The sequence below is a fragment of the Myxocyprinus asiaticus genome, chromosome 10 (genome assembly GCF_019703515.2).
Source record: "Myxocyprinus asiaticus isolate MX2 ecotype Aquarium Trade chromosome 10, UBuf_Myxa_2, whole genome shotgun sequence".
Lineage (NCBI taxonomy): Eukaryota > Metazoa > Chordata > Actinopteri > Cypriniformes > Catostomidae > Myxocyprinus > Myxocyprinus asiaticus.
In genome coordinates, this window is record NC_059353.1 from 49652257 (window position 1) to 49677513 (window position 25257).

General features: G+C 36.2%; 2 protein-coding genes across 5 annotated transcripts; one reads left to right on the top strand and one right to left on the bottom strand.

The window, feature by feature from the left end:
• Positions 1 to 18009, bottom strand: LOC127446922 (interleukin-1 receptor type 1-like). Of its 3 annotated transcripts, none has more exons than XM_051708253.1 (12): positions 17852 to 18009; positions 17586 to 17679; positions 15811 to 15954; positions 10127 to 10352; positions 9539 to 9701; positions 7318 to 7477; positions 6332 to 6388; positions 5251 to 5365; positions 3071 to 3204; positions 2348 to 2491; positions 935 to 1093; positions 1 to 428 (listed from the first exon to the last, which is right to left on the bottom strand). In XM_051708253.1, the coding sequence occupies exons 3-12, from the start codon at positions 15893 to 15895 to the stop codon at positions 16 to 18; spliced, it is 1656 nt and encodes a 551-aa protein (XP_051564213.1). In that variant the 5' UTR covers positions 15896 to 15954; positions 17586 to 17679; positions 17852 to 18009; the 3' UTR covers positions 1 to 15. The 3 variants fall into 3 exon arrangements, with proteins under 3 accessions (XP_051564213.1, XP_051564214.1, XP_051564215.1); XM_051708254.1 differs by having other exon boundaries at positions 10127 to 13016; XM_051708255.1 differs by lacking the exon at positions 15811 to 15954.
• Positions 18010 to 22786: 4777 nt separating this feature from the next.
• Positions 22787 to 25195, top strand: LOC127446923 (uncharacterized). Of its 2 annotated transcripts, none has more exons than XM_051708257.1 (2): positions 22787 to 22924; positions 23254 to 25195. In XM_051708257.1, the coding sequence occupies exon 2, from the start codon at positions 24018 to 24020 to the stop codon at positions 24954 to 24956; it is 939 nt and encodes a 312-aa protein (XP_051564217.1). In that variant the 5' UTR covers positions 22787 to 22924; positions 23254 to 24017; the 3' UTR covers positions 24957 to 25195. The 2 variants fall into 2 exon arrangements, with proteins under 2 accessions (XP_051564217.1, XP_051564216.1); XM_051708256.1 differs by having other exon boundaries at positions 22792 to 22984; positions 23132 to 25195.
• Positions 25196 to 25257: the final 62 nt, after the last annotated feature.

Genomic DNA, 25257 nt, shown 5'->3' on the forward strand with positions numbered 1-25257 from the left:
ATGATAGACCATTTCTCAAAGCGTCATAATCTGTTTGCTCTTCTGCTGGCGTGTTGGAGGCATACGGTACCGTAGATACTTCCAGAACTTTCTGTTTGCGCTTTCGCTGCTGTTTGTCCTCCATTTCAGGATGCCTTTGTTGCGGCTGATGTATCGCAGAGATTCTGGCAGCAGAGACTCTTCCACCCCGTCGTCCACCTGCACCAGGATCACTTTCAGACCCTCCTTCACAAGAGCGTCATAGAGACCCACTCGCTGCTCGTATGTGCCCCATAATTGCACAGGATTTGTTTGCATCACAGCTAGCTCACAATCGGATAAAAGACTCTTTTTGGCGTCAGTCTGAGGCTTTGCAAAGCTCTGTGACGTAAGAACGATGATCAGCCTTCTACATTGATTCATTCTATCAGCAATGGCATCCTGCACCGCTGAAAAAGAATGTTTGCATTTTTTAAATGTGTTTGTGCAATGCAAGTGTTTGTAAAGGCACTGTGTGATATATCGAACATTCATGATATATTCATAATTTTGCTGGTGATATAAAAATTAACCATCATGAATATCAAAATTATTTTAAAGTGTCATTACACTAGTTTTGGAATCCCTCCTTGCAGATACAGATTTGTTTTAATAGCTTCACTGATTTGAAAAGTTCAATTTATTTCCATTTATGAAACATCACCAAAAGTCTGAAGTACCAAAGTCACTGCCTGGCATTTTTTATGTATTAAAATGTTTTGCAACAATGCACATGAATATTGTTTATATTCAGAGTTTAAGAAGTTAAGCCATTTCAGAGCAAATACATAAATATACTGAGAACTGAATCAAACAAATATGTTATTTTAAGATAATTTAGTGTTATATCACCCGCCCATGTGTTTGTGTCTGTAGAACGATCTCAGTGTGTTCACATGACTGACAGCATGTTTACCTTCTCCAGGAATTTCATCACGTCCACTGATGAACAGTTTGTAACCATAAAGATCCTCCAGGACCGCAGGAAGGAAATGCAGGGCAAAGGTCATTGTCGAAGATAAGCTCAGTTGGTCACCATGGAGATAACTGACATACGCATCATAAGATTTTCCATCTTAAACATGAGAATATAAAAAAAATAAATAAATAAAAAAAATTACATTATATATTTTAAAATACACTGTAATGTATGAGGGTGAATGTCATAAAAACATTTCCAGGTCACATGCAGCAACAACATCAAAGAAAAAAAAATCATATTTTGCATGAAGAAAATGTGTGTGTGTGTGTGTGTGTGTATATATGTATATATATATATATATATATATATATATATGTATATAATTTAAGAAATGTTCCCTCCCCCATTTTCATTGCAGAACCCAAAAAATATCTGATTATTGTAATGTAACAATAGTTTTATACTGTTTATATATTATATATTTGTAAAAATGACTAAATAATGCATACTATATATATATATATATATATATATATATATATATATATATATATATATATATATTATAAAGAATTGTTTCAGATAATTAAAATGCATTACACTATTGCGGCAGAGGAGTTCACCATTGATAAGACAATACAAAAAGTGGCTTTAGAATTCAATGTACTGTTTACTTGAATATTATTGAACATAAGCCAATCATTGGCCTACAGTTCACAGCAATCCATTTTGCAACTGAATTTGTCAATCAGTCCAAAATGTATTATGAAGGCTTGTCTAAGGGCCTGTCAATGTACACCTGCGTCAGACGGACACTTGTCTCACTTTAGGTCGCTGTGTCAAGTTAAACGTATTTTAAAACTTAGAAAAACACGTCTTGAGATCCCTAAGTTCTTATATGTGCATCATCAAGCTGTGTTTTGAACGCAAGAATGTGTTATCATCTCATGTTATCTGCTGAAGGTTGGTTTGTTCTCTGTATAAGCTGCATGTTGCCTGTACAGCTGAAGTTTCGCTTACATGATTAATTGCGTAATTCTTTTTAAAAGCATTATTTTTAAATAAACTGACAATGTGTGTGGTCATGTAAACGCATTAAATGGTGTTCATTTATTGAAGTAAGATCGTAAACGATTTAAGCATAAACCGATCTGCACATGTACATTTTTGCCCATTACCTTCATGTTGCATATAAACACCTTTACCGCCATTCTTACGAACTTATCCAATGTCCGCTAGTGTTGTGACTGTTTACGTTTTGATGTCAAAAGCAAAGAACAACATGATGATTTCAAATTTCATGTAAACGTAATTTTCTTGGATTGTCGGATTTTATGATAGTTATCAGCGTATTGCTGTGCATGTAAACACACTCATTATTTTAAATTATCTTAATTAAACACATACCACTCTGTACAGACAAAGGCAAGCAGAGATCCCTGTAAGTCAGCACCAGGTCCACTTTAAACAGATGGAAAAGCACTGCACCCAATAATATGAGCACAGTGACTACACCAACAACTATCCAACAATAACGCTCACTCTGATTGGCTACAGGGATAAAGAGAATAGAGTAGGTTAGAAAAAAGGAGACATGACTAGATATACATCAGATGTAAGCAGGGATGCACAATTTCATTAGTATATTACTAAACAGTCCATATGGAGGATTTTAAAATTGATCAGTATTGTCAAAGTTGGGTATTTATCAGCAGATGTTGGATATTTAACTGTGGACTATAGTTTCAATCATTTATTTACCCTCATGTTGTTCCAAACCTGTGTGGAACACAAATGGAGATGTTAAGCAGATTGACTTAGTCACCATTCACTCTCACAGAAAACAAACAAACAAACAAACATGCAATGAAAGTGAATGGTGACTGAGGCTAACATTGTGCATAACATATCCTTTTGGGTTCCACAGAATTCATCCGGGCCATGTGGGTTTGGAACAACAAACAGTATTAACAAACATTATAAAATAGTTCTGTTTAGACAAAACAGTGAAGATTTATAATATTGTCCATTTAATTTTGTATTGAACAATAAAATGTCTCAGCATTGGGCTAAATTGCAATATCGGTTAATGCCTAATTGTAACTAAATGTAACTGGGTGAAATAACCACCTGGAATAAGCCGCAATGTTCCATAATCATGTCCTGCTGAGTGTTGAATGCGACAGTAAAGATTAGTATGCAAAAATTCTGCCGTGACTTCAGGGATGTTTAGCGTACAAAGCATATACTTGTTCTCTTCCACACTGATAAAAAAAGATTAAAAAAATTAAATAAAAAAAAAAAAAAAAAGATAAATGCACACATTCTATGAGTGGATAGTGACATCCATAATGATAAGGAATTTCAATCTGTTTAAATGCACAAAGTGTCAATTTTTACGGAAGCCCTGAACCGCACTGTAAAAAAAAAAATAAATAAATAAATAAAATTCAGTAGGTGAAAACATTTTTTTAGGCGTCTTAGTGCCTTCCTGAGCCTATGTCCCACAAATATATATATATATTCTCTCTCTCTCTCTCTCTCTCTCTCTCTCTCTCTCTCTCTCTCTCTCTCTCTCTCAAAAAAAAAAAAATCTCTATAAAAAATAATAATTCAAAACATTTTTTTTACTCTCTCTCTCTCTCTCTCTCTCTCTCTCTCTCTCTCTCTCTTTCTCTCTCTCTATCAATTTTTCAATTTTAAAGTACTTTATTGGCATGATTGTGTTTGCATACAATATTGCCAAAGCATTAATACACAAAACAGATAATGACAAGACAAATAATAATAATAAAACAGTAACAAATAACAATAAAGCTCTCTCTATCTCTCTAATTAAAATAAAATAAAAGAAACATCCTCAATTTTTTTTCTCAAAACTATTTATTTTTCTCTCCTGAAAAGGCAACACATGATTATTATTATTATTATTTTTTTTTTTTTTTTAGCTAACAATTAGCATGTGGTAACAACCTCAGCCACCAGGTGCCACTATCAGTTAGCCTGATATCTTACGAGGTGACAGATGACAGCTGTGGTACTTCATCTGTTGATTTATAGTTGTATACAGGGCCGCCGGAACCAGGGGGGCACAGCCCACCCACTTTTAGCCTACACCTCAACTGAACTTTGGCTGACATAAAAACTTGTGCACTTTTGGCACACACATTAATAGTTGTATAGTATGGGAATTGACTGAAAAGGAGTGACTACTAGCCACTTTGAGACATTATTTCCCTTTTCTTGATAGATAGTAATGATCAAACTGATGTCTTGCTTTAACAATCAATAGGTCAGGTCTCAACAAACTTACACAATTAATAGGCACTTAAGAAACACACTTTTTAAAGCTTTGAAATCTTAACAATAATCATATGTTTCTAACCAATGCTTCTAAGCTTGATACTGGCTAAATCACATGATTTCACCAGCAGGTGTTACCAATGTGTGGCTTTTCAAACTCTTTGGCACACTGAATCACTTAATGAGTCATTTGATTCAGATGATTCAGAGCTCCGAAAATCTTTGTGTTTAACATCACTACCTTCAACAGTATCACTGAATAATATTTCAGGCTTACTGATAGTGGCACCTGGTGGCTGAGGTTGGTAGCACATGCTAATTGTTAGCTAGCAAGCAAAAAAAAAAAAAAAAAAAAAAGAAATTCTCACCTGAGTGAAAAAAATAAAATAAATAAATAAATTAAAAAAAATTGAGAGAAACATTTTTTAGAGAGTTTTTTTTTTTTTTTTTTGTAGGACAAATGCTCCAGAAGGCACTAGACACCAAAAAAAATGTGTTTTCACCTACTGAATTTTTTCATGGTGCGGTTTAGTGCTTCCATAATTTTTTGATGGTAACCTTTGCTCTTCAAAGTGAAATTTGTATTTGCTGCTACCGTGGTTAGAGTTAGGGTAATCTTGTGTTCTGTAGCTAGACTTTAAACTATTGAAACTGGTCCGGTTTGCAGTTTATTCTTGCCAAGAACTGCCCACTTAAGACAGGTCATTTTGTTTTTACAAGCCATATAGAGCCTTATTTATCTGATATAGTAGATATGATGATAATAAACCGGGGTTAGGTGGTAGTCCCATATCACAAAACTTGCTTTGCACCAACCAATCAGATTGAAACTGGCGATTGCAGCAATATACAGTACATCAAGTGGTCAGTGAACATTGTGGGCAGTTGGTGACTGTGGTTACAGGTAGGTTTGGGATAAACATTGTAACACACAAACATTTCGCAGAGCAAAGGTTACCATCTAGACAATGGCTACACAAAAGTGCAAATATTTCTTGTGTACTTACGTGATGTCGCAGTTGTTTAGATTTATAGATTCAGAGTCACTCGACCAATACATCATTGTTTCCTCTATGTTGTCCTTCCCAATGAACGCTTTACAGGTGAGCTTAAAACTTTCACCTGTAGTGATACACATATTAATGCACTATTCAAATTCAAACACACATTGCACATGCCCATGATGAGTCAAAAGTTTGGACACATACTCATTCTTTATGACTTTTTCTCTCCACATTTTAGAATAATTGTCAAGTCATTAAAACTATAAAATAACACAAAGGGAACTTATGGTGAGTAAAGCTGTCTAAAAACATTACACAACTCAAAACCATCTTATATTGTGTTCATTCACTCAAGCAACTTCATTAGGTGCTTCATCTGGAAATGCTTTTAAACAATATTGATGGAGTTTCCATGTATGCTGGACTCTTATTGGCTGCTTTACTTTCACTGTTCACTCCAACTCATCCATTAACACATTTAAAAATATAGTGTTGTAAAAACAAAACAAAAAAACATACGTCTACAAAACTAATTTTAAGCATTTAGATCTAAAGGTTTATAAAATGTAGCTTGTGTGTCCAAACTTTTGAGTGGTAATGTACACTTAAATACAGATGTAAACCAGATGAGAAAAACACAGAAATGGCAGAAGTAAAATAATAATAATAAAATAAAATAATGACTCCAAAACTAAATAAAATTAAACTAAAATGTTATCTAAATTTTTTTTATGATATACAGTACCTTATAAAAATAAAAAATAAACTATTTTTACCCGTCTTCATTAAATATGAAAATATTACTACATAATGATAAGACAGCTCTGGGAAACTTAATAGTGTTAAATTATACCAGTTGGCAATGATAAAATACTAAAAATTAAAATAAAGCAACTAAATACTATATATTAAATAATAATAATAATAATAATTAACAGTTCAACAGTCATAGCATGACACTAATAAAAATTCAACTAAAATGAAAAGAATTAGAATTAGAAATAAAAGCACAATAAAATGAATAAATTAAATTAAAACATGAATATAATAGGTGATGAATATAATAATCATCATCATTACTCACCAAGTTTTACGGAGTGTGTTTCATTCTTGGGGAAGATAACTGTGGGCTGCGTAAATCCTATTAACATTAGACAGACACTTAAGCCATCATTAAACCACAGACAGAACTCTCTTTTGATTATGATTTATTTTCTGAAGCTGCACCATTCACCTTCTAAAGGTTTGAACTTTCCACCCCAAATCCATACTGCCATCTACTGCTCAGTGCTTTGGAAGCTACTTTGAAACTGCACCATCCCAAACTACAAGTTACTCATAATTTTAATTAAGAAAAAAGTGGTTATTTACAATAAATCTTCTAATAGAAAGTAGCAAACTACAAGTTATTTGGGGTGGGATATACTGAAGCTATTAAATAGAGGCACTATCTTTTGAAATATATAACATAACATCTATCAGATGATAATATACAGTATATCAATATTTCAGATGGCATTGTTTTTTTGTATTTATCTGCCACAAAATCAAAGGAGAATTTCAGGTGACATTATTAAACAGCATTTGAACAGATACAATTACACTCAATACCAGCAATAAAAAAAGTTTTGCGTTCCCTCGCAGCAGTTTGCTTTCTCTCACGATAACTTTTGCGTTCCTTGAAATAGTTTGCTTTGTCTCCCTTACAAAAATTAACAATGGTTTTACTACAGTAACCATAGTTTCGTCATGGTTTTTGTAGTAAAACCAAACGTAAGTGTATCATGGTGTAAAAAATACCCATAGTACATGTACAACAAATTAACCATGATTTTACTACAAATATCATGGTTAAAATATGGTTATTGTAGTAAATTCATGGTAAGTGTTGTGGTAATGTTTTTACTTCAAATTCCAAACATGGTTAATTTTCATAGGAGATGGATAAAGCTATTGCGAGGGAACCCAAAATAATTGCAAGGGAACTCAAACTATTTTAGAAAATAAAATTCCCTCCCTGTGTGGCTTCATTCTTTTCAGATTGCATATTGTGTGTATGGTTGTGTTTACCATCATCTAAGGAGTGGGTTTTAATTAGTGTGGTCTGGGCAGAAGTGTAGTTTTGCCCTTCAAAAGTGAAGGTCACAAAGCAAGTGTACAGTCCAGCCATCTCTGATGATCTGTTGATCTGGACAACCGTACTGTTAGTCACATTTAATGGGCTGCAGTCCTACAGAGGGAGAAAAAGAAGATTTGCTAAATCAATAGATGATTAAAATGCAGTCTATGGTCACGTTCACACTGCAGCTCTGGCCAGTTACCCATGGCACAAACATGCATTTTGTATCCGAATAGCATATGGATATTTATCTCATCTCTGTGATCAGATCTCATTTACCCTAGCAAAATTAAAAACACCACTTACAGTACATACAGTGTTATGTCAGCAGTCAAAATTTTATCCTATTCTATTTATGAGGGACCACTCACAGAAGACGTTCAAGTGTAGTCCAGTAAAATAATTCGTGGTATATTGTTCATTAAATCAGGAGACAAGATCGACTGCAGTGTCTTTTTCCAACTTCAAGAGTGGAATAAAAAAAAGAAAATGCCAAGAAGCTACAACACAACACCCACAGTGAAGGATAATGATTATTTGTAGCGTGATGTCATTACATAATAAACTCTGGTATTTAATGGTATTTAAAAATGGCACCTCCCTTTTGGTATTCGTGGCCATTTTTGACCAGAAGGGTCAGATGTGTAACCCTTTTTTTTGATGATGATAATGATAATATTTCTTCTTCCCTGGAGTAAGAACATTAAAATTATACATTTCTTATGGGATTTAATGCTATTTTGATCTTATTTACATGTATGTTTCTAAGTTTTACCATTAATTTGTATATACAAATAAGCACATTTATTTAAAAAAATAAATAAAAATAAATTCAGAACATACAATTCTATAAGTTGAAACATGAAGAAAATATGAGAATGTGACATAAATTGGAGGCAGATTGATGTAACCTAAAGTTATATTTTATCACAAGATATACATTTGGATGTTTATTTAGACATTATCAAACTATTATTTGTCAAAGTTTAGTATTTTAAAAATGTTTTAAAGTGTCAGTTTTTGCAGTTTGTCATTATGTTTGCAATCAAACCTGACCATGGTGTTACAAAGAGAAGACACAGAATAAACATTTTTCTACCAATAATTTATTTCAAACATAAAAATGTAATAACTCAAAGTAAATGCATAATAATGTCAAGAAAATGAACATCAACAAACAGAAATGAACTGCAAAATTCTGAAAATTCAATTAGAGTATAAAACAGAAGAATCTGAGTAAATTTTGCAATTTCAAACTTTCTTAGTAAAAATTTTGCAAACTTGTGTTTGTGTGTGTGTGTGTGTGTGTGTCAGATTGCTGTCATCAGCTGGAAAACAACAGATGACTTGTAATGCCAACAATGACCAAAAGATGGCTGTAGAGCTCCACTTATTGATGCTCTTGTTTTGTGTGTGTGTTCTGCATTGTGAGTGTGTGTGTTTACAATGTGACCGATTTTTTTTAAAAATTTTTTTTTTTGGACAAATGTAAGAAAAAAGCTCTGTGTTATAGTCTCACCAGTTCATTTTTGTGTGTTTTTAAGTGTGTTTGTGTGTGAGTGGGTGTTTATGTTTTGCACTGAGGATGTTTTAGAGTCTCACCCTGTAATTTCTGTCTGGGTTTTTTCTTTCTTTTTTTCTTTTTTTTTTTTTCTATATTGTGGCTGATTTATTGATTGTGTTTGACAGATCAAAAACATATTGCTCTTTTTTTTGGACTTTCCCATTCATTTTCAATGCTCGGTCAATTTTGACTGCAAATACAGAAGGACTTATCGAATCAAGCCCAATTTGTTTTTTTGTTTTTTTGTATGTTCAGATGGCAAATGGAGGAAAAGTCACCAAGTCTTGTACTGCTCAGATAAAGGAAACAATTTTTCTTAAATGAGGAAAATTTATTTAGGTCAAAAATGACCAAATACCATAGGATGATTAATTACTTATGTAGTTGTATGCAGATGTATGCTCTTTTTATGGTTGTATAGCCATCTGAACAGTACAAATGCATGACTAAGTGTAAAGGGGATTCACTTCTGCATTTTGATGCATTTGTAACTCCCAAAACTTTGTGTTGTGTATGTGGCCTATAAGCATGCTAAAGCTGAAGCCCTTGATATGATGAACATATGATGTGTCATTCTGTTGATTCAGTTCTGTTATGTCATGTCTTACCTTGAACCAGGTGATTTGATATTGCGGGTCGAAGTCAAAGATGTGATCCAGGAAACAACGAAGTTCCTTTGTGCTCTTTGCAATATCGTTTCTGTTCCAATGAGGGCACGTTCCATTCACAACGGAGACCAAAAAGATGGTTTCCCAGGTTTCATTGCCATTTCTGCCATATAGAACACACACACACACACAAAAAGAGAGACAACAATCTGGATGAAAGACCGGCCACAGCGCAATACTGGATGCAAAACATACAGTTAGTCACATAAATATTTTTACATGAGCTAGACATTTGTGCTCGCACTTTGCACTTTTTTATTGATAAAGTAGTTTTCAGTATTTGGTTCCACATCCCTTGCATTTGACAGGAATTGTTCAGAAAATAAAATGTTGCAAGTATGCCCTTTTTGGACACAAAATTACTCAATAATAAAATATTGCATGATATGACCCCTTTTAATACTTCAGTAACTGCATAAAGAATAACACTGACTGAACATGCAATCTCTTGGTATTTGTGGTAAAATCAGTAAGCTCTAGTTTTCAGAATGTACAAATGATCAGGAACTTTGTGAACTGCATCCATACCTGCTGAAACAGGAGTAATTTCCGCTGTGGAAGGACTCAGCAGGTAGAAACCACAGTGTGTTGTGTTTAATTTTTATTCCTGTGATGTTTTCCAAGCTGCGATTCGTCCTTTGGCTCCAGCTCACACTCACATTCTGCATTTCACTGACTCTGTTGCATTCAATTTTAAATGCAATACCAGCAGTGAAGTGAAATTTTCTGAGATGTGTCATGTGCATCGAGTTCCCTTGAAGAGGAAAAATTACAATGAAATTTGTTTTTATGGAATTGATAACTGTTTTAATATATTCAATAATAAAGGTTAGTGAGGGACTGAGGTGCTGGAAAAATAAATTGTGATGTCATGACGTGGTAATGGCTTAGCTCATAAATATTAATTATATACAATATATTTATAAATGTAATTATAAATAAAATATTTCTTTAGCTTGACTGGTATAATCAAATGTGATGGGTCATAATAATTTTTTTTACCGTTAATTATATGGTAAAATCATACTTTTTAGATCTAAAGAAAATATTTATTTACAATATTTTTAATAAACATTTTACTGTAAAAATAGTTTAAATGTATTGTCTTGTTAAAATATCATAATTTTGTACCATACCGTAATTTAACTGTAATTTTAACAGTAAATAAATTACATGTAGTCTCTCGTTAAATAAAATATAAATTTTTACAGTTAACTATATGGTAAAATCATACTTCTTACATCTAAAAAACTAAAATACTAACCACTTTTTATTTATTTTTATTTATTTTTTTGCAATATTTTAAATAAATATTTTACTGTAAAAATAGTTTACATATACTGTCTTATTAAATATATTATAATTTTTAACCGTACTGTAAACTATCTGGTATTTGTTATTGTTTTTTACCGTAATTTTAAACGTTAAAAAAGTCCATGTATTGTCTTCTTAAACATAATATACATTTTTACAGTTAATTTGATGGTAAAATCATACTTTTTACCATACTGTATACAACATGTTAAGGTAACTATCTGTTAACTAATAAAAACATTTTTTATTGTTGCATTTTATACAGTGAGCATGGTGCTAGCAATGCAAAGGTTTGGGTTTAATTTCCAGGTGACACACATAATAATAAAATGCATACCTACAATCAGAATCAGAATTATTGCCAAGTATGCTTACACATACAAGGAATTTGTCTTGGTGACAGGAGCGTTCAGTGTACAACAATATAAAAACAGCAACAAGACATAGATGATAATAAAAAATAATTAAAATAATTAAATTATTTCAATGCAAAGTGAGTCGCAAAAATGTCATAATGAACATTCTCAAATGTAAAGTTTAAGATATAAACAAATGTAACATTTAATGTGTTCTGATTTGCCCATCTATTAAACACTGTTAATGTTTCATTCATTCCATCAGTGTTGATCGGGAAATATAAAGGTCAGTATAATATACACAGTGTTGGGAAGGTTACTTTTAAAAAGTATACCGCTACAGATTAAAGAATACATGCTGTAAAATATCATTTGTAACGTATTCAGTTAGATTACTCAAGGTCAGGAACATAATATAAATACTTTGGATTACTTCTTCAGCACTGGTAGATTTTATCACTTGTTTTGACTATAAACAAATAAATAAAGAAAAAACACCTATATTTAAAAACAAACATTCTCTGGAAAAAAAAAAAAAAAAGCCTAAATATCTTATGCAGTTTTGCTACTGAAGTAAATTCATCTTGTTTTAAAGATTACATTTTTATTTATTTTTTACAGAAAAACAATATTTAAATTCTCATTATGAATAAGATTTTTGCAGTACATTTTTACCCTAATATCAAAGGTCTTACTAGAGAAAAGAAGTGATGCCCCAATGTGAATATCTGTCATAGAATTCACTATAAAATATAATCACGCCTGGTAACAGATGCATGTAAAGGCAAGTCATAGCATTTTAGCCTAGCATAAAGCTAAATGCTTCAATGACAATTTACACAAGGTTAACTATTTCTGCTGCTCCAAACTTCAAAACCCCACAGCGTATACACAACAACATCTTTTTCTGATCATATGTGGATTCTGTTCATAGAATGAGGCAGAAAATATATTATTTGTAGCTTTCTATAAGTTGTTAATGGCTACATTAGTTAGCATTTCTTGTAAAAAAATACCCTAACCACATGAAAAACATTGACAAGACATGAATCATGTAATCTGTTATTTATTGGATTTATGTTTCATCTATTAAAGTATTTCTAACTGTTTTCTGTTAAGCTGTAAAAAAAAAAAAAAACATGCTGTAGTTTCTCTATTAAGCTCCCAAAGATCCTCAATAACAACAAATCCATCTTTTCACTCATAACAGTGTAAAAGTGCCCTCTGTCTGCTCGTATGAATGTAACACATCATAAGAAAGTGTTTCACCGCTGTTCAAACGCTCCTCGGATCACATCATTTACAGTATTTTAAATGGATAAATGTTTTCCATCAGAATAGTCTAAACATTAAATAAAACAAATGATAACGGGGGGGCCGGGGTAGCTCAGTGAGTAAAGACGCTGACTGCCACACTTGGAGTCACGAGTTCGAATGAGGGTGTGCTGAGTGACTCCAGCCAGGTCTCCCAAGCAACCAAATTGGCCCTGTTGCTAGGGAGGGTAGAGCCACATGGGGTAACCTCCTCATGGTCGCCATAATGTGGTTCGCTCTCGGTGGGGCGCATGGTGAGTTGTGCGTGGATGCCACGGGGAATAGCGTGAAGCCTCCACACGCACTAGGTCTGCAGTAACATGCTCAACAAGCTACATGATAAGATGCACAGATTGACGGTCTCAGACGCGGAGGCAACTGAGATTCGTCCTGCGCCACCCGGATTGAGGCGAGTCACTACGCCACCACAAGGACTTAGAGCACATTGGGAATTGGGCATGCAAAATTGGGGAGAAAAGGGGAGAAAAGCAAACAAAAAAGAAAACAAATGACAATGAAATTTGAAGTAATCTCTTCAGTAATCAAAATAGTTTTTGAATGTAACTGTAATCTGATTACCAACAATTTAAATTGTAACTGTAGTGGAACACTAATATTTTGTATTTTAAGTATGTAATCACGTTACATGTATTACACTACTCTTATATAATTTTTTTATTTATTTTAAATCAGTGAAAAAAAAAGTTACCTTAACTTGTCTGAAATGCAATAAGGTGTTAAGAAATAATTCACCCAAAAATAAAAACCCACATGACTTCCTTTATTCTGTGAAACACAAAAGGAGATGTTAGGCAGAATATTAGTCTCAGTCACCATGCAGTTGCATAGAAGAAAGAAAGTCATATGGGTAAATCGTGACAGGATTCATTCATGTTCATACACACACAGACGTAATAATTGTGTTTCCAGCAAGTACTTATGTGTCTTTCAAACAGGTCACTCTAGTTCTATAATGTTCTTACATTGTCTTCTTCATCACTAGCTGAACCGTTCAATTTAAGTTTCACAAGTGGTTTTAAAATGTTAGTAACCACAAATAAGGTGAGAAGCAAGAACATGTTTCTGAGGTCAGTATCTGAACAGTCATTTGAAACTGAACTGGTGAAATGCCTCACTTACATTTGTTAACCGCAGAACAAATAAAACTAATGACAACATAACGGTCTCAGGCTATGTTTAGAACAGTATGCTAAACATGGAACCAGCACTGTAAAAACCGCTCCAGGTCCATTCTTCCCGGAAGTGCGCGAGGAGCTGACAAAGTCAGCACTTTTTACTGCCCGGCCCTGATTCCGCAGTTCCCCCGCTCTCACTACCCTCAATAGCAGGGTGGCCAGGGGCTATACGGTGATTCCCCCGGTGGATAAGGTGCTCACGGTGCACCTATGCCTGCAGAGCGCCGCAACCTGGCGCGGACGCCCTAAACTCCCGTCCAAGCCTTGTAGGCTCACGTCGTCCCTGACGGCTAAAGCCTACAGCGCTGCTGGACATGCCGCCTCTGCCCTGCACGCCATGGCTCTCCTGCAGGTCCACCAAGCCAAGGCGTTGAAAGAACTGCACAAGGGTAGTTCCGCCCCAGGATTGATGCAGGAACTGCGCTCTGCGACCGACCTCGCTCTCCGAGCAATGAAGGTCACGGTGCGGTCTCTCAGGTGGACGACGGCCACACTAGTGGTCCAGGAGCGCCACTTTTGGCTCAACCTGGTCGAGATGGGCGAGGCCAACAAGACACGGTTCCTTGCTGCCCCCATTTCCCAGGCGGGCCTATTTGGCGACACCGTCGAGGACTTTGCCCAGCAGTTCTCGGCGGTTAAGCAGCAGATGGAGGCAATCCGGCACATCCTGCCCCGGCGCGGCTCAAGATCCCGCACCCCATCTGCTCGTCGCCAAGGGCCACGACTGGGTTAAGCCTGTCTCTATCTTTTGTGTAGTCGACTTGTCCCCAAGGGACCGTTCGACACTCATAACTATGTTGGGGGAGGTTACGTGTTGACCTGGTATGCTGGCTATGAGGCACATAGTAGTCTGCCCACCACACACCGCCAGTTCATGTAACAAAGTTCAAGCAATTGTGGCGTTTCGTATAGGGACCCCTAGTGTCACTACATCGACACAATGTCGAGTGAGTGACAGATAGGGAACGTCATGGTTACTTGTGTAACCTCCGTTCCCTGATGGAGGGAACGAGACGTTGTGTCCCTCCTGCCACAACGCTGAACTACCCACTGAAATGGTCGGACCTTATATCGGCTCCTCAGCGTAAAACCTGAATGAGTGGTTGCATACCAGCTCCTTTTATACCCGTATATCCGGGGAGTGGCATGCAAATACCACTCGCCAATTTTCATTGGCCTTTTATCAAAGACCAGAGGTATCTCGGGCTCCCAAGGGTGACCCCTAGTGTCACTACATCGACACAATGTCTCGTTCGCTCCATCAGGGAACGGAGGTTACATAAGTAACCATGACGTTTGTTTCTCATGCAAAACTACCGTACGACTTCTGAAGACTTGGGAAATAGAATCATGGACTACTTTAATGGAGTTTGGCAGCCAAGGTCACTATGACCTGATATTGTATGCAAAAGAGCTGCGTAAACATTCTTCAAAATATCTCCATTGGTGTTCCACAGAAAAATGGCATGTGGTTTTTGAATGACATGAGGGTGAGTACTGTAGTATATGATGGCTGAAATTTTATTTTTTGAATCAACTATTTCTTTAAAGGAATATTCCGGGTTCAATGCAAGTTAAGCTCAGTCGACAGAATATGTGGCATAATGTTGATTACCACAAAAGTTAATTTCGACTCGTCCCTGCTTTTCTTTAAAAAAAAAAAGGTTCCAGTGAGGCACTTACCATAGAAGTGAATTGGGGTTTGGAGGGTTTAAATGCAGAAATGTGAAGCACTTAAAAAGTTAGTAATCGATTTATCACATTACAATCACATTAACACACATGTTGTTTACGTCTTGTATTTTAAAGCAAAGGTGGGACAATTCTAATTAAATTTTTGTGGAAATCAACATTATGTCACAAATGCTGTCGATTGAGCTTAACTTGTGTTAAACCCAGAATATTCCTCGCTCTTGAATGTCATATCCTCAAAGTCAACATGAAAATAGATAGACTAACCAGATCAAATTAGTTTAGACTACTAGACAAGACAGTGCTGAGTAAAACAAACAACATGACAATAAACTCTTACCTTCAACACAAAGCGCGAATAGTAGAATCCACCGAAAGTAAAATGCGGAAAAGCTCATTTCGGGTTTTTGTGGCTGCAGGAGCATTTTATCTCAAACGTCCTTCAGGAGTGATCAGTCAGGTTTAAAGAGAGTGATCGCAATGCCTGGAAAGTTTCATAAAGCATATTAGCCTATTATTCATTATTCTTTGAATATAAGATCGTCCAAAGTCACCTCATCCGTCGAGTAGCCGACACTTATTTTAACTGACGTTGAGCAATCTGACACTTACCAAAACATCTAATTGTGCTATTTCCCCTTTTCTTCTGAGGAACATGACAAAGCAGAATGTCAAGTTATATCATGTTTTCATTTAAACCTGTTCTGGGATCAGTAGTTTATGGCAAGGGTGTAGATTTGGTTTGAAGGGGGTTGCAGCATGAAGCATTTACGTTTCCATTGATCATGGTATAAATAATGGGCGGGTTGCACTTGCTTGTTTTGATTATTTGGAGGGGGGGGGGTGGAGTGGTTACCCCCTGGAATCTACACCCCTGGTTTATGGTAATAAAAAATAAACAAAAAATGAAGTTCTTATGATAGATAACCTCTCTTTAACGTTCTAGGAATGTTCTGTCTAAGTTCTTATAGGAAAAACTGTAACGTTCTGGGAACATCATACATTTCGAAAAGACCCATTAGAAAACGTTCTGTATATGTTCTTATTTGGTTGTTACACAAAAACTAGGCTAGCTACTCTTTCAAAATAAGACACATTATTGGGTAGTGTAGCCTATGTAGTATTGTAGTAAGGGGCCATTCACAACGAACACTTTTTTATGTGTGTCCGATTTGGTTTCAATTGGTGTTCTATGTAAACATGCGCTAGACGGATGTTTTTAAACGTTGCGACTTGTCTTTCGTAGAAACGGCGTGTTTTTAGAAGCCCTGTCAGATGTTAAAAAGAACTTGAGGGCTGTTCACACCGAACACATTTTTGTGTCCATCCGATTTGTTTTTCAGTTGGTGTTCTATATAAACATGTGCTAGACGAACATTTTTAACCGTTGCGATGCATCTTGTGCAGAAACGTTTTTAAAATGTTTTTAAATATGTTAAAAAAAACTTAAGGGCTGTTCACACTGAACGCATTTTTGTGCACGTCTGATTTGGTTTCAACTGGTGTAAAAATAAGATGCAATCCTGCACGAGATGCCCATCTACTCGGCCACCAAATTTAGGTTCTAAGAACATTTTCCTAACATTACCATTATGTTGTGAAAACGTTTTTTTTCTGAAAGATCTAAGAACGTTATAAACGTCCAGTTTTTTAAATGTTTTAAGAGCTTTTTTTTTTTCTTGGTTATAGGAACATTCTGGAAAATATATTGGAACGTTACTTTTTTTGTTGTGCAAACGTTCCCTCACCTTCTCCTGGGAACATTGCATGGTTATAGGAATGTTATTGAAACATTATTTTCTCATTGTACAAACATTTTCTTGTTAGTTGAACAACATTAGTAGCTGTACGTATAAATTTGACTCAAGAAAAAATTGTGGAAATATACATACAGTATTTTAGTAACGTTTCAAAAACGTTCCACTTACAAAGTATGAATAACGTTTTCACGCCGTTTTGAGAACGTTTATGAACGGAAAATATTGAAAAACGTTCTATTAACATTACTGCAAAAACATCTGCTCATAACTTTGAGAACTTTTAAAGAACATTAGCACAGACAGATGCAAAAACACGTTCCGAGTCAACTGCCCCTAAAACTGTAAAAAAACACACCTGAGTCTAGCTTTTTTGTTGTTGTGCGAAAACGTGTTCAATGCATGATGTTGTAGAACGTTCTCCGTTGGTTTCAACGCACTACGGATTTTTCCTAGAAAAAAAATATTTATTGTTAAAAGGCCTCAATACAATGTCCAATCACATAAAAGCAACGTGATTAGTTAGAATACTACAAGTAAAATATAATAACGCTCTGATACAAAATATCAAAATTAGTTGAATTCATTGCAAATACGTGTAAGAGGGAAGGAGTCTTGCCTTACCTTGTGTTGTAATAATCATACAGTGAACTCACTGGAGATGCGCACGCTTTCAAAACTGCTCTCGCGCCTTCTTGGAATTTCCACCTGCTTACGTTACGACTGTTTTCCGCTGCAGCACACTGTATTATATACTGCCTTCTTCAGAATACTGCGGTTAGTTTAGACACTATGCATTCACACACCCATGTGTGGAGAGTACAGCATCCGTCCCTGCTGCCTCAGGAAATATGTGTGTGACTTCTGTTTATCAAAATTCTCAGTCTGGGGGGGTTTTTTAATCATAAAAGGATCCTGCGAGGGCACGTGAATCAAATGTTCCAATTGAAATCGAAAAGGATTTTACTGCTTTTTGACATATGAGAATCTATGTTCAAATAACTTATTCTTTAGTTCTTTAGAAGTCTATGCTTTAACCTCAACAGAGACCCCAAGCACCGATCGACAGTTTCCCCTTTTAAAAGTGTTTCAAGGAAGCCACTGGTTATAAAATCAGGGGTAATAATAGTTGGTTTTGACTTTGAGCAGCCCTCTGACACCTCTAAAGTTTCATTAGGCAACACTGAAAATAATTTAGTGGAAAAATAACTTTGTTGTGTAAATGGCAACGTTTGTTTTTCGCAACATTCAGAAAAAGTATCTCAAATGTCATTTTAAGCATTTCTCTAACTAAACATTTCGGGGAAAATATTAGTCTGCTGGTCAAATACTTAAATAAGTAAATAAATGGGCTACTGTAAGTCAAATAAGATGGACCCAAAACAGAGTGATTAGACTAGTGACCATGTGTGACTTTTGCATGCTGGGAAATATTTTCCTTCCAAATTTGTTGCTATGATTAATCAGTGTTTTATGTAGTTTTAACCCATATTTTGTTTAAAAATAGAGCAAAATAAATGTTTTAAAGGTGTTGCAATTTTGTTAAAGTAGGTCTCAAACAACCCAATATATTACATTCAAACTGAAGAACCTGTGATGAAACATCAAGAATTTCATTCTCCAAAGAACAATTTAGCTTAAGAGCCTTGTAGTGAAAAATGGTCATTGGTAAGAGGTTCCTCTGTTTAAAAGTGATTCATAGATTATTGCTCTTTAGCTTCTAATTATATCCCTTGTTCAGAGATCAGATTTATTTATAAATCTATATTATGTTTAATATATCAAAAGCCTATCCTGATTCATATCTCAAGACTGGAAATGTTTTGAGTGATTTGACTGAAGTCTGTAGGTCACGATACCACAGAAACTCCTACAGAGAGATAAAGAGCAGGCTGCATTGAACTGAAACTGGAAGAAACTGTCATTTGTGGCTTTCTGAAAATCTTCATGTGTTGCATTTAAAGGCAACGGGTGCAATTTACTGTGTGTGCTTGGCATCAAATGGAATTGCAAAAAAATTATGACAGATTTCAAACAAGTTTCCCCAAACAGAACAAACAGAAAAATAAAATAAAAATCAGAAAAGTAAAATTACAAAATAAAAATATTTATCATTTACTCATTCTCTAAGACTAACATCTCCTTTTGTGTTCCAATGAAGAAATAAAGTCATCGGGGTTTGGAACAACATGAGGGTGAGCATATGATGACAAATGAATGAATCTGTTTGCATTTATTTACATAATTTCTGCTATTTTTTGTGTGATATTTCACATCTGATAACATTGTATTAATTCTGGTATGCAAGAGTTCCAATTTTCAACATCTCTCTCATGTAAACATAAAAATAGACGTTTTAATTCTCACTTTGTGGAGCTTTGGATTCGTGTTCAGTGGACAACAATGTTCTGGAGCAATCATATGGAAAGTTTTGTTATCGGAGCCATTCTGTACATGTACATGGAGCGCAACAGTGGAGTTCCGACCAAAAGTAAAAATTGCATTCATTGTCTCCAGAGATGAATACTGTAGATTTATTGCAATAATGTATGATGCTTTCCAGATAAACCTACCATAAGCTCAAATATTTATAGCAATGATATATGCTTCTGTAGAAGCCACAAGCCAGAGTGATTTTATCTTAATTTTTATAAAATCACATTTAATTTCCCAGTGAGGAACTACGCTATGCAGTGTAGAGATTTTGTAGTGATCACAAACCAATTAGAGAAATCACTGTTACCATAAAAATGGAAATCAGGCCAAAAGAGCGTCCACTTCCATGAAACAGTGTGAATAATTAACTGAGACAGTCTCCCTATATTCTAAAAATAAGGTTGTCAGAGACAATACAAATGAGTATCCTTGAGTAATCATGCTAAATTGCTAATTTGGTTCTAGAAAATCACTTGCCATTATATCATAAACTGTTGTAATAATAATATAGTTTTATTATTCGGTCTATTTATTAAGCACAGCTACATAAGTAGTATGGATGAGGTTTCTTCTTTACCTCTGTCTGTTTTTACTAGTGCTGTCAGTCGATTAAATAATCGCGATTAATCACATCATTTTTCATAGTTCATCGAGATTTTTTCCTGTCAAAATGCACTTATTTCCTTCTTAGGAAAGAAAACAATTAAGTGCATGCATTTTACACATTAACTCTGACAGTTCTAGTTTTTACATAAGTGAAACTGTTGATGATTGTTACATGGGTTGGTTTTTACAGTGCTGGTTCCATGTTTAGCATACTGTTCTAAACATAGCCTGAGACCGTTATGTTGTCATTAGTTTTATTTGTTCTGCGGTTAACAAATGTAAGTGAGGCATTTCACCAGTTCAGTTTCAAATGACTGTTCAGATACTGACCTCAGAAACATGTTCTTGCTTCTCACCTTATTTGTGGTTACTAACATTTTAAAACCACCTGTGAAACTTAAATTGAACGGTGTTGAAGCTAGTGATGAAGAAGACAATGTAAGAACATTATAGAACTAGAGTGACCTGTTTGAAAGACACATAAGTACTTGCTGGAAACACAATTATTACGTCTGTGTGTGTATGAACATGAATGAATCCTGTCACGATTTACCCATATGACTTTCTTTCTTCTATGCAACTTCATGGTGACTGAGACTAATATTCTGCCGAACATCTCCTTTTGTGTTTCACAGAATAAAGGAAGTCATGTGGGTTTTCATTTTTGGGTGAATTATTTCTTAACACCTTATTGCATTTCAGACAAGTTAAGGTAACTTTTTTTCACTGATTTAAAATAAATAAAATATTTATATAAGAGAAGTGGATTACATGTAACGTGATTACGTACTTAAAATACAAAATATTAGTGTTCCACTACAGTTACAATTTAAATTGTTGGTAATCAGATTACAGTTACATTCAAAAACTATTTTGATTACTGAAGAGATTACTTCAAATTTCATTGTCATTTGTTTTCTTTTTTGTTTGCTTTTCTCCCCTTTTCTCCCCAATTTGGAATGCCCAATTCCCAATGTGCTCTAAGTCCTCGTGGTGGCGTAGTGACTCGCCTCAATCCAGGTGGTGGAGGATGAATCTCAGTTGCCTCCGCGTCTGAGACCGTCAATCTACGCATCTTATCACGTGGCTTGTTGAGCACGTTACCGCGGAGACATAGCGCATTTGGAGGCTTCACGCTATTCTCCACGGCACCCACGCACAACTCACCACGTGCCCCACCAAGAGCGAGAACCACATTATAGCGACCACGAGGAGGTTACCCCATGTGACTCTACCCTCCCTAGTAACCAGGTCATTTTGTTGCTTAGGAAGCCTGACTGGAATCACTCAGCATGTCCTGGATTCAAACTCACAACTGCAGTGGTGGTAGTCAGCTTCTTTATTCGCTGAGCTACACAGCCCTCCCACCCCCCCACCCCCCCGTTATCATTTGTTTTATTGAATGTTTAGACTACTGGAAAATATTTACCCATATAAAATACTGTAAATGATGCGATCCGAGGAGCGTTTGAACAGCGGTGAAGCACAAAGTGCTTTATAGATGAAATACAGGCAAAATAACTAAGAATACTGTTAAACACAGGTAAAAATAGCTAAGAATATTATTAAATACAGGTAAAATAACCAATACTATTAAATGCAGGTAAAATAACAGAAAATGTATTAAATAAAGGTAAAATAATTAAGAATACTATAAATAGAGGTAACATAACCAAGAATAGTATTAAATACAGGTAAAATATCTAAGAATAGTACAAAATACAGGTAAAATAACAACAAAAATTACATTCAGGAAAAATTATTAAGAATACTATAAATACATGTAACATAACTAAGAATAATATTAAATGCATGTTAAATAACTAAGAATAGTCTTAAATACAGGTAAAATAACTATAAATATTATTAAACAGGTAAAATAAATAAGAATACTATAAACACATGTAAAATAACAAAGAATAGTATTATATACAGGTAAAATAACTGGAAAAATTATTAAATACTGGTAAATAATTAAGAGTACTTTAAATACAGGTAAAATAACAAAGAATAGTATTATATACAGGTAAAATAACTGGAAAAATTATTAAATACTGGTAAATAATTGAGTAATTTAAATACAGGTAAAATAACTAAGAATAGTATTATATACAGGTAAAATAACTGGAAAAATTATTAAATACTGGTAAATAACTGAGTACTTTAAATACAGGTAAAATAACTAAAAATAGTATTAAATACAGGTAAAATAATGAGAAAAAATATTAAATACTGGTAAATAATTAAGAATACTATAAACACAGGTAAAATAACTAAGAATAGTATTAAATACAGGTAAAATAACTAGAAAAATATTAAATACAGGTAAATAATTAAGATTACTATAAATACAGGTGAAATAACTAAGAATACTATTAAATACAGGTAAAATAATTATAAATATTATTAAACACAGGTAAAATAGTTAAGAATACTATAAACACAGGTAAAATAAAGAATAGTATTATATATAGGTAAAATAACTAGAAAAAATATTAAATACAGGAAAATAATTAAGAGCATTATAAATACAGCTAAAATAACTAAGAATACTATTAAATACAGCTAAAATAACAATGAAAATTATTAAACAGGTAAACCAATTAAGAATACAATAAACACATGTAAAATAACTAAGAATAGTATTATATACAGGTAAAATAACTAGAAAAAATATTAAATACAGGTAAATAATTAAGAGCATTTTAAATACAGGTACAATTACTAAGAATGTATTAAATACAGGTAAAATAATTAAGAATATTCTAAATACAGGTAACATAAGAATACTATTAAATACAGGTAAAATAACTAGAAAAAATATTAAATACAGGTAAATAATTAAGAGTACTTTAAATACAGGTAAAATAACAAAGAATAGTATTATATATAGGTAAAATAACTAGAAAAAATATTAAATACAGGTAAATAATTAAGAGTACTATAAATACAGATAAAATAACAAAGAATAGTATTATATACAGGTAAAATAACTAGAAAAATAATTAAATACAGGTAAATAATTAAGAATAGTATTAAATACAGGTAAAATAACTAGAAAAATATTAAATACAGGTAAATAATTAAGAGTACTATAAATACAGGTTTGACAGCGCATTTCAGCGGCTTCTCCCTCCTCTGCACTCGTGCACTGCAGAGAACGCCCCTGGGCGCTTCGGCAGAAAAACTAGAGAGTATATTTTCTTTTTCCCCTCTAAAAGAGTATATTTCTCTAAAAGAGCGCACACACGGAACGTCTTTTTAAAGACGCGTCTTTCTAAAGATGCCTTTCCGTTCGCGTGTTATTCCTGGTTGCGGTCGTTTTCTCTCAACTTCGGATGGTCATGATCGCTGTCTTTCGTGTCTGGGCGTGACCCACACGGAGGCAGCGTTTATGAATGGTTCATGTTCTCACTGCGAGAACATGACCATGGCAACGTTGCGGTCGCGGCTTGCTTTCATAAGGAAGCAAGCCACCCCAGCGGCTCCCCGCCTTGGTCCTCCTACCTACGGGTATGAGGTCAGCGCGGCTAGCACTGGGGGCGATTTGGGGACCTCAATGGCAGACCTCCCATTCCCCAGCACGCTCGTCTGCCCCAATCGGGCTTCCGGATGAGTTCGCCGGCACGTCGCAGATGATGAGCTCTCGAGCGCAGCATCGGAGAGCGGGCTTGTCCAGTCGGACGCAGAAGCCTCAGCTGGGCTTCCCCCTTCGGGGACGGTCGCCCAGTTACAGGCCGATGCCGAAATGATGGACATGCTTTCCCGGGCGGCCGCGAGCGTCGGGCTAGAGTGGAACCCTCCACTCTCCCCTGAACCCTCGCGGCTTGATGATTGGTTTCTGGGCTCGCGGCACCGCTCAAACCAGCCGCGCCACGCTCCAGTGCCATTCTTCCCAGAGGTGCATGAGGAGTTGACGAAGTCGTGGGAGGCACCTTTTACTGCCCGACCCCGACTCCGCAGTTCCCCCGCTCTCACTACCCTCGATGGCGGGGCGGCCAGGGGCTATACGGCGATTCCCCCGGTGGATAAGGCGCTCGCGGTGCACTTATGCCCGCAGAGCGCCGCCACCTGGCGTGGACACCCTAAGCTCCTGTCCAAGCCCTGTAGGCTCACGTCATCCCTGACGGCCAAGGCCTACAGCGCTGCTGGACAAGCCGCCTCTGCCCTGCATGCCATGGCTCTCCTGCAGGTCCAACAAGCCAAGGCACTGAAAGAACTGCACGAGGGTAGTTCCGCCCCAGATTTGATGCAGGAACTGCGCTCGGCGACTGACCTCGCCCTCCGGGCGACGAAGGTCACGGCGCGGTCTCTCGGGTGGACGATGGCCACACTAGTGGTCCAGGAGCGCCACCTGTGGCTCAACCTGGTCGAGATGGGCGAGGCCGACAAGACACGGTTCCTTGCTGCCCCCATTTCCCAGGCAGGCCTATTCAGCGACACCATTGAGGACTTTGCCCAGCAGTTCTCGACGGTAAAGCAGCAGATGGAAGCAATCCGGCACATCCTGCCCCGGCGCGGCTCAAGACCCCGCACCCCGTCTGCTCGTCGCCAAGGGTGTCCCCCTGCTCTGCCGCAGCCCGCCCCTCCGGCCCGGCCCCGGCGTGGAGCCCACCGCAGGAAGCCGATGCCACCCGTCTCACAGCCAGCACCGAAGAACCCACGGAGGTCTTCGAAGCGCCCCTGAGACAGGCAACCCAGGGACGAGGGAACCCACTCACGTGGAGCTGGTAGAAAGACCACTCCATCCCCCGGTGGAGGACCGGGTGGAAAATCTTTTGTTGCCTTTTTGTTTGATTTCGCCGCACGCCCAAGTGGCTGCGGTACCCAACAGTTCAGCAAAAGAGCGGCTTCCTTCCTCCCTGGGTCACATACCCGGTGTGTACGGTCATCACCACGACTACCGTCCACGGGCTTTATCTTGCAGGATTGGCGCTCCAGCGGTGCCCTGGTTGGACTCAGTCTCCCTGACGGCGCGCCTTACGAAC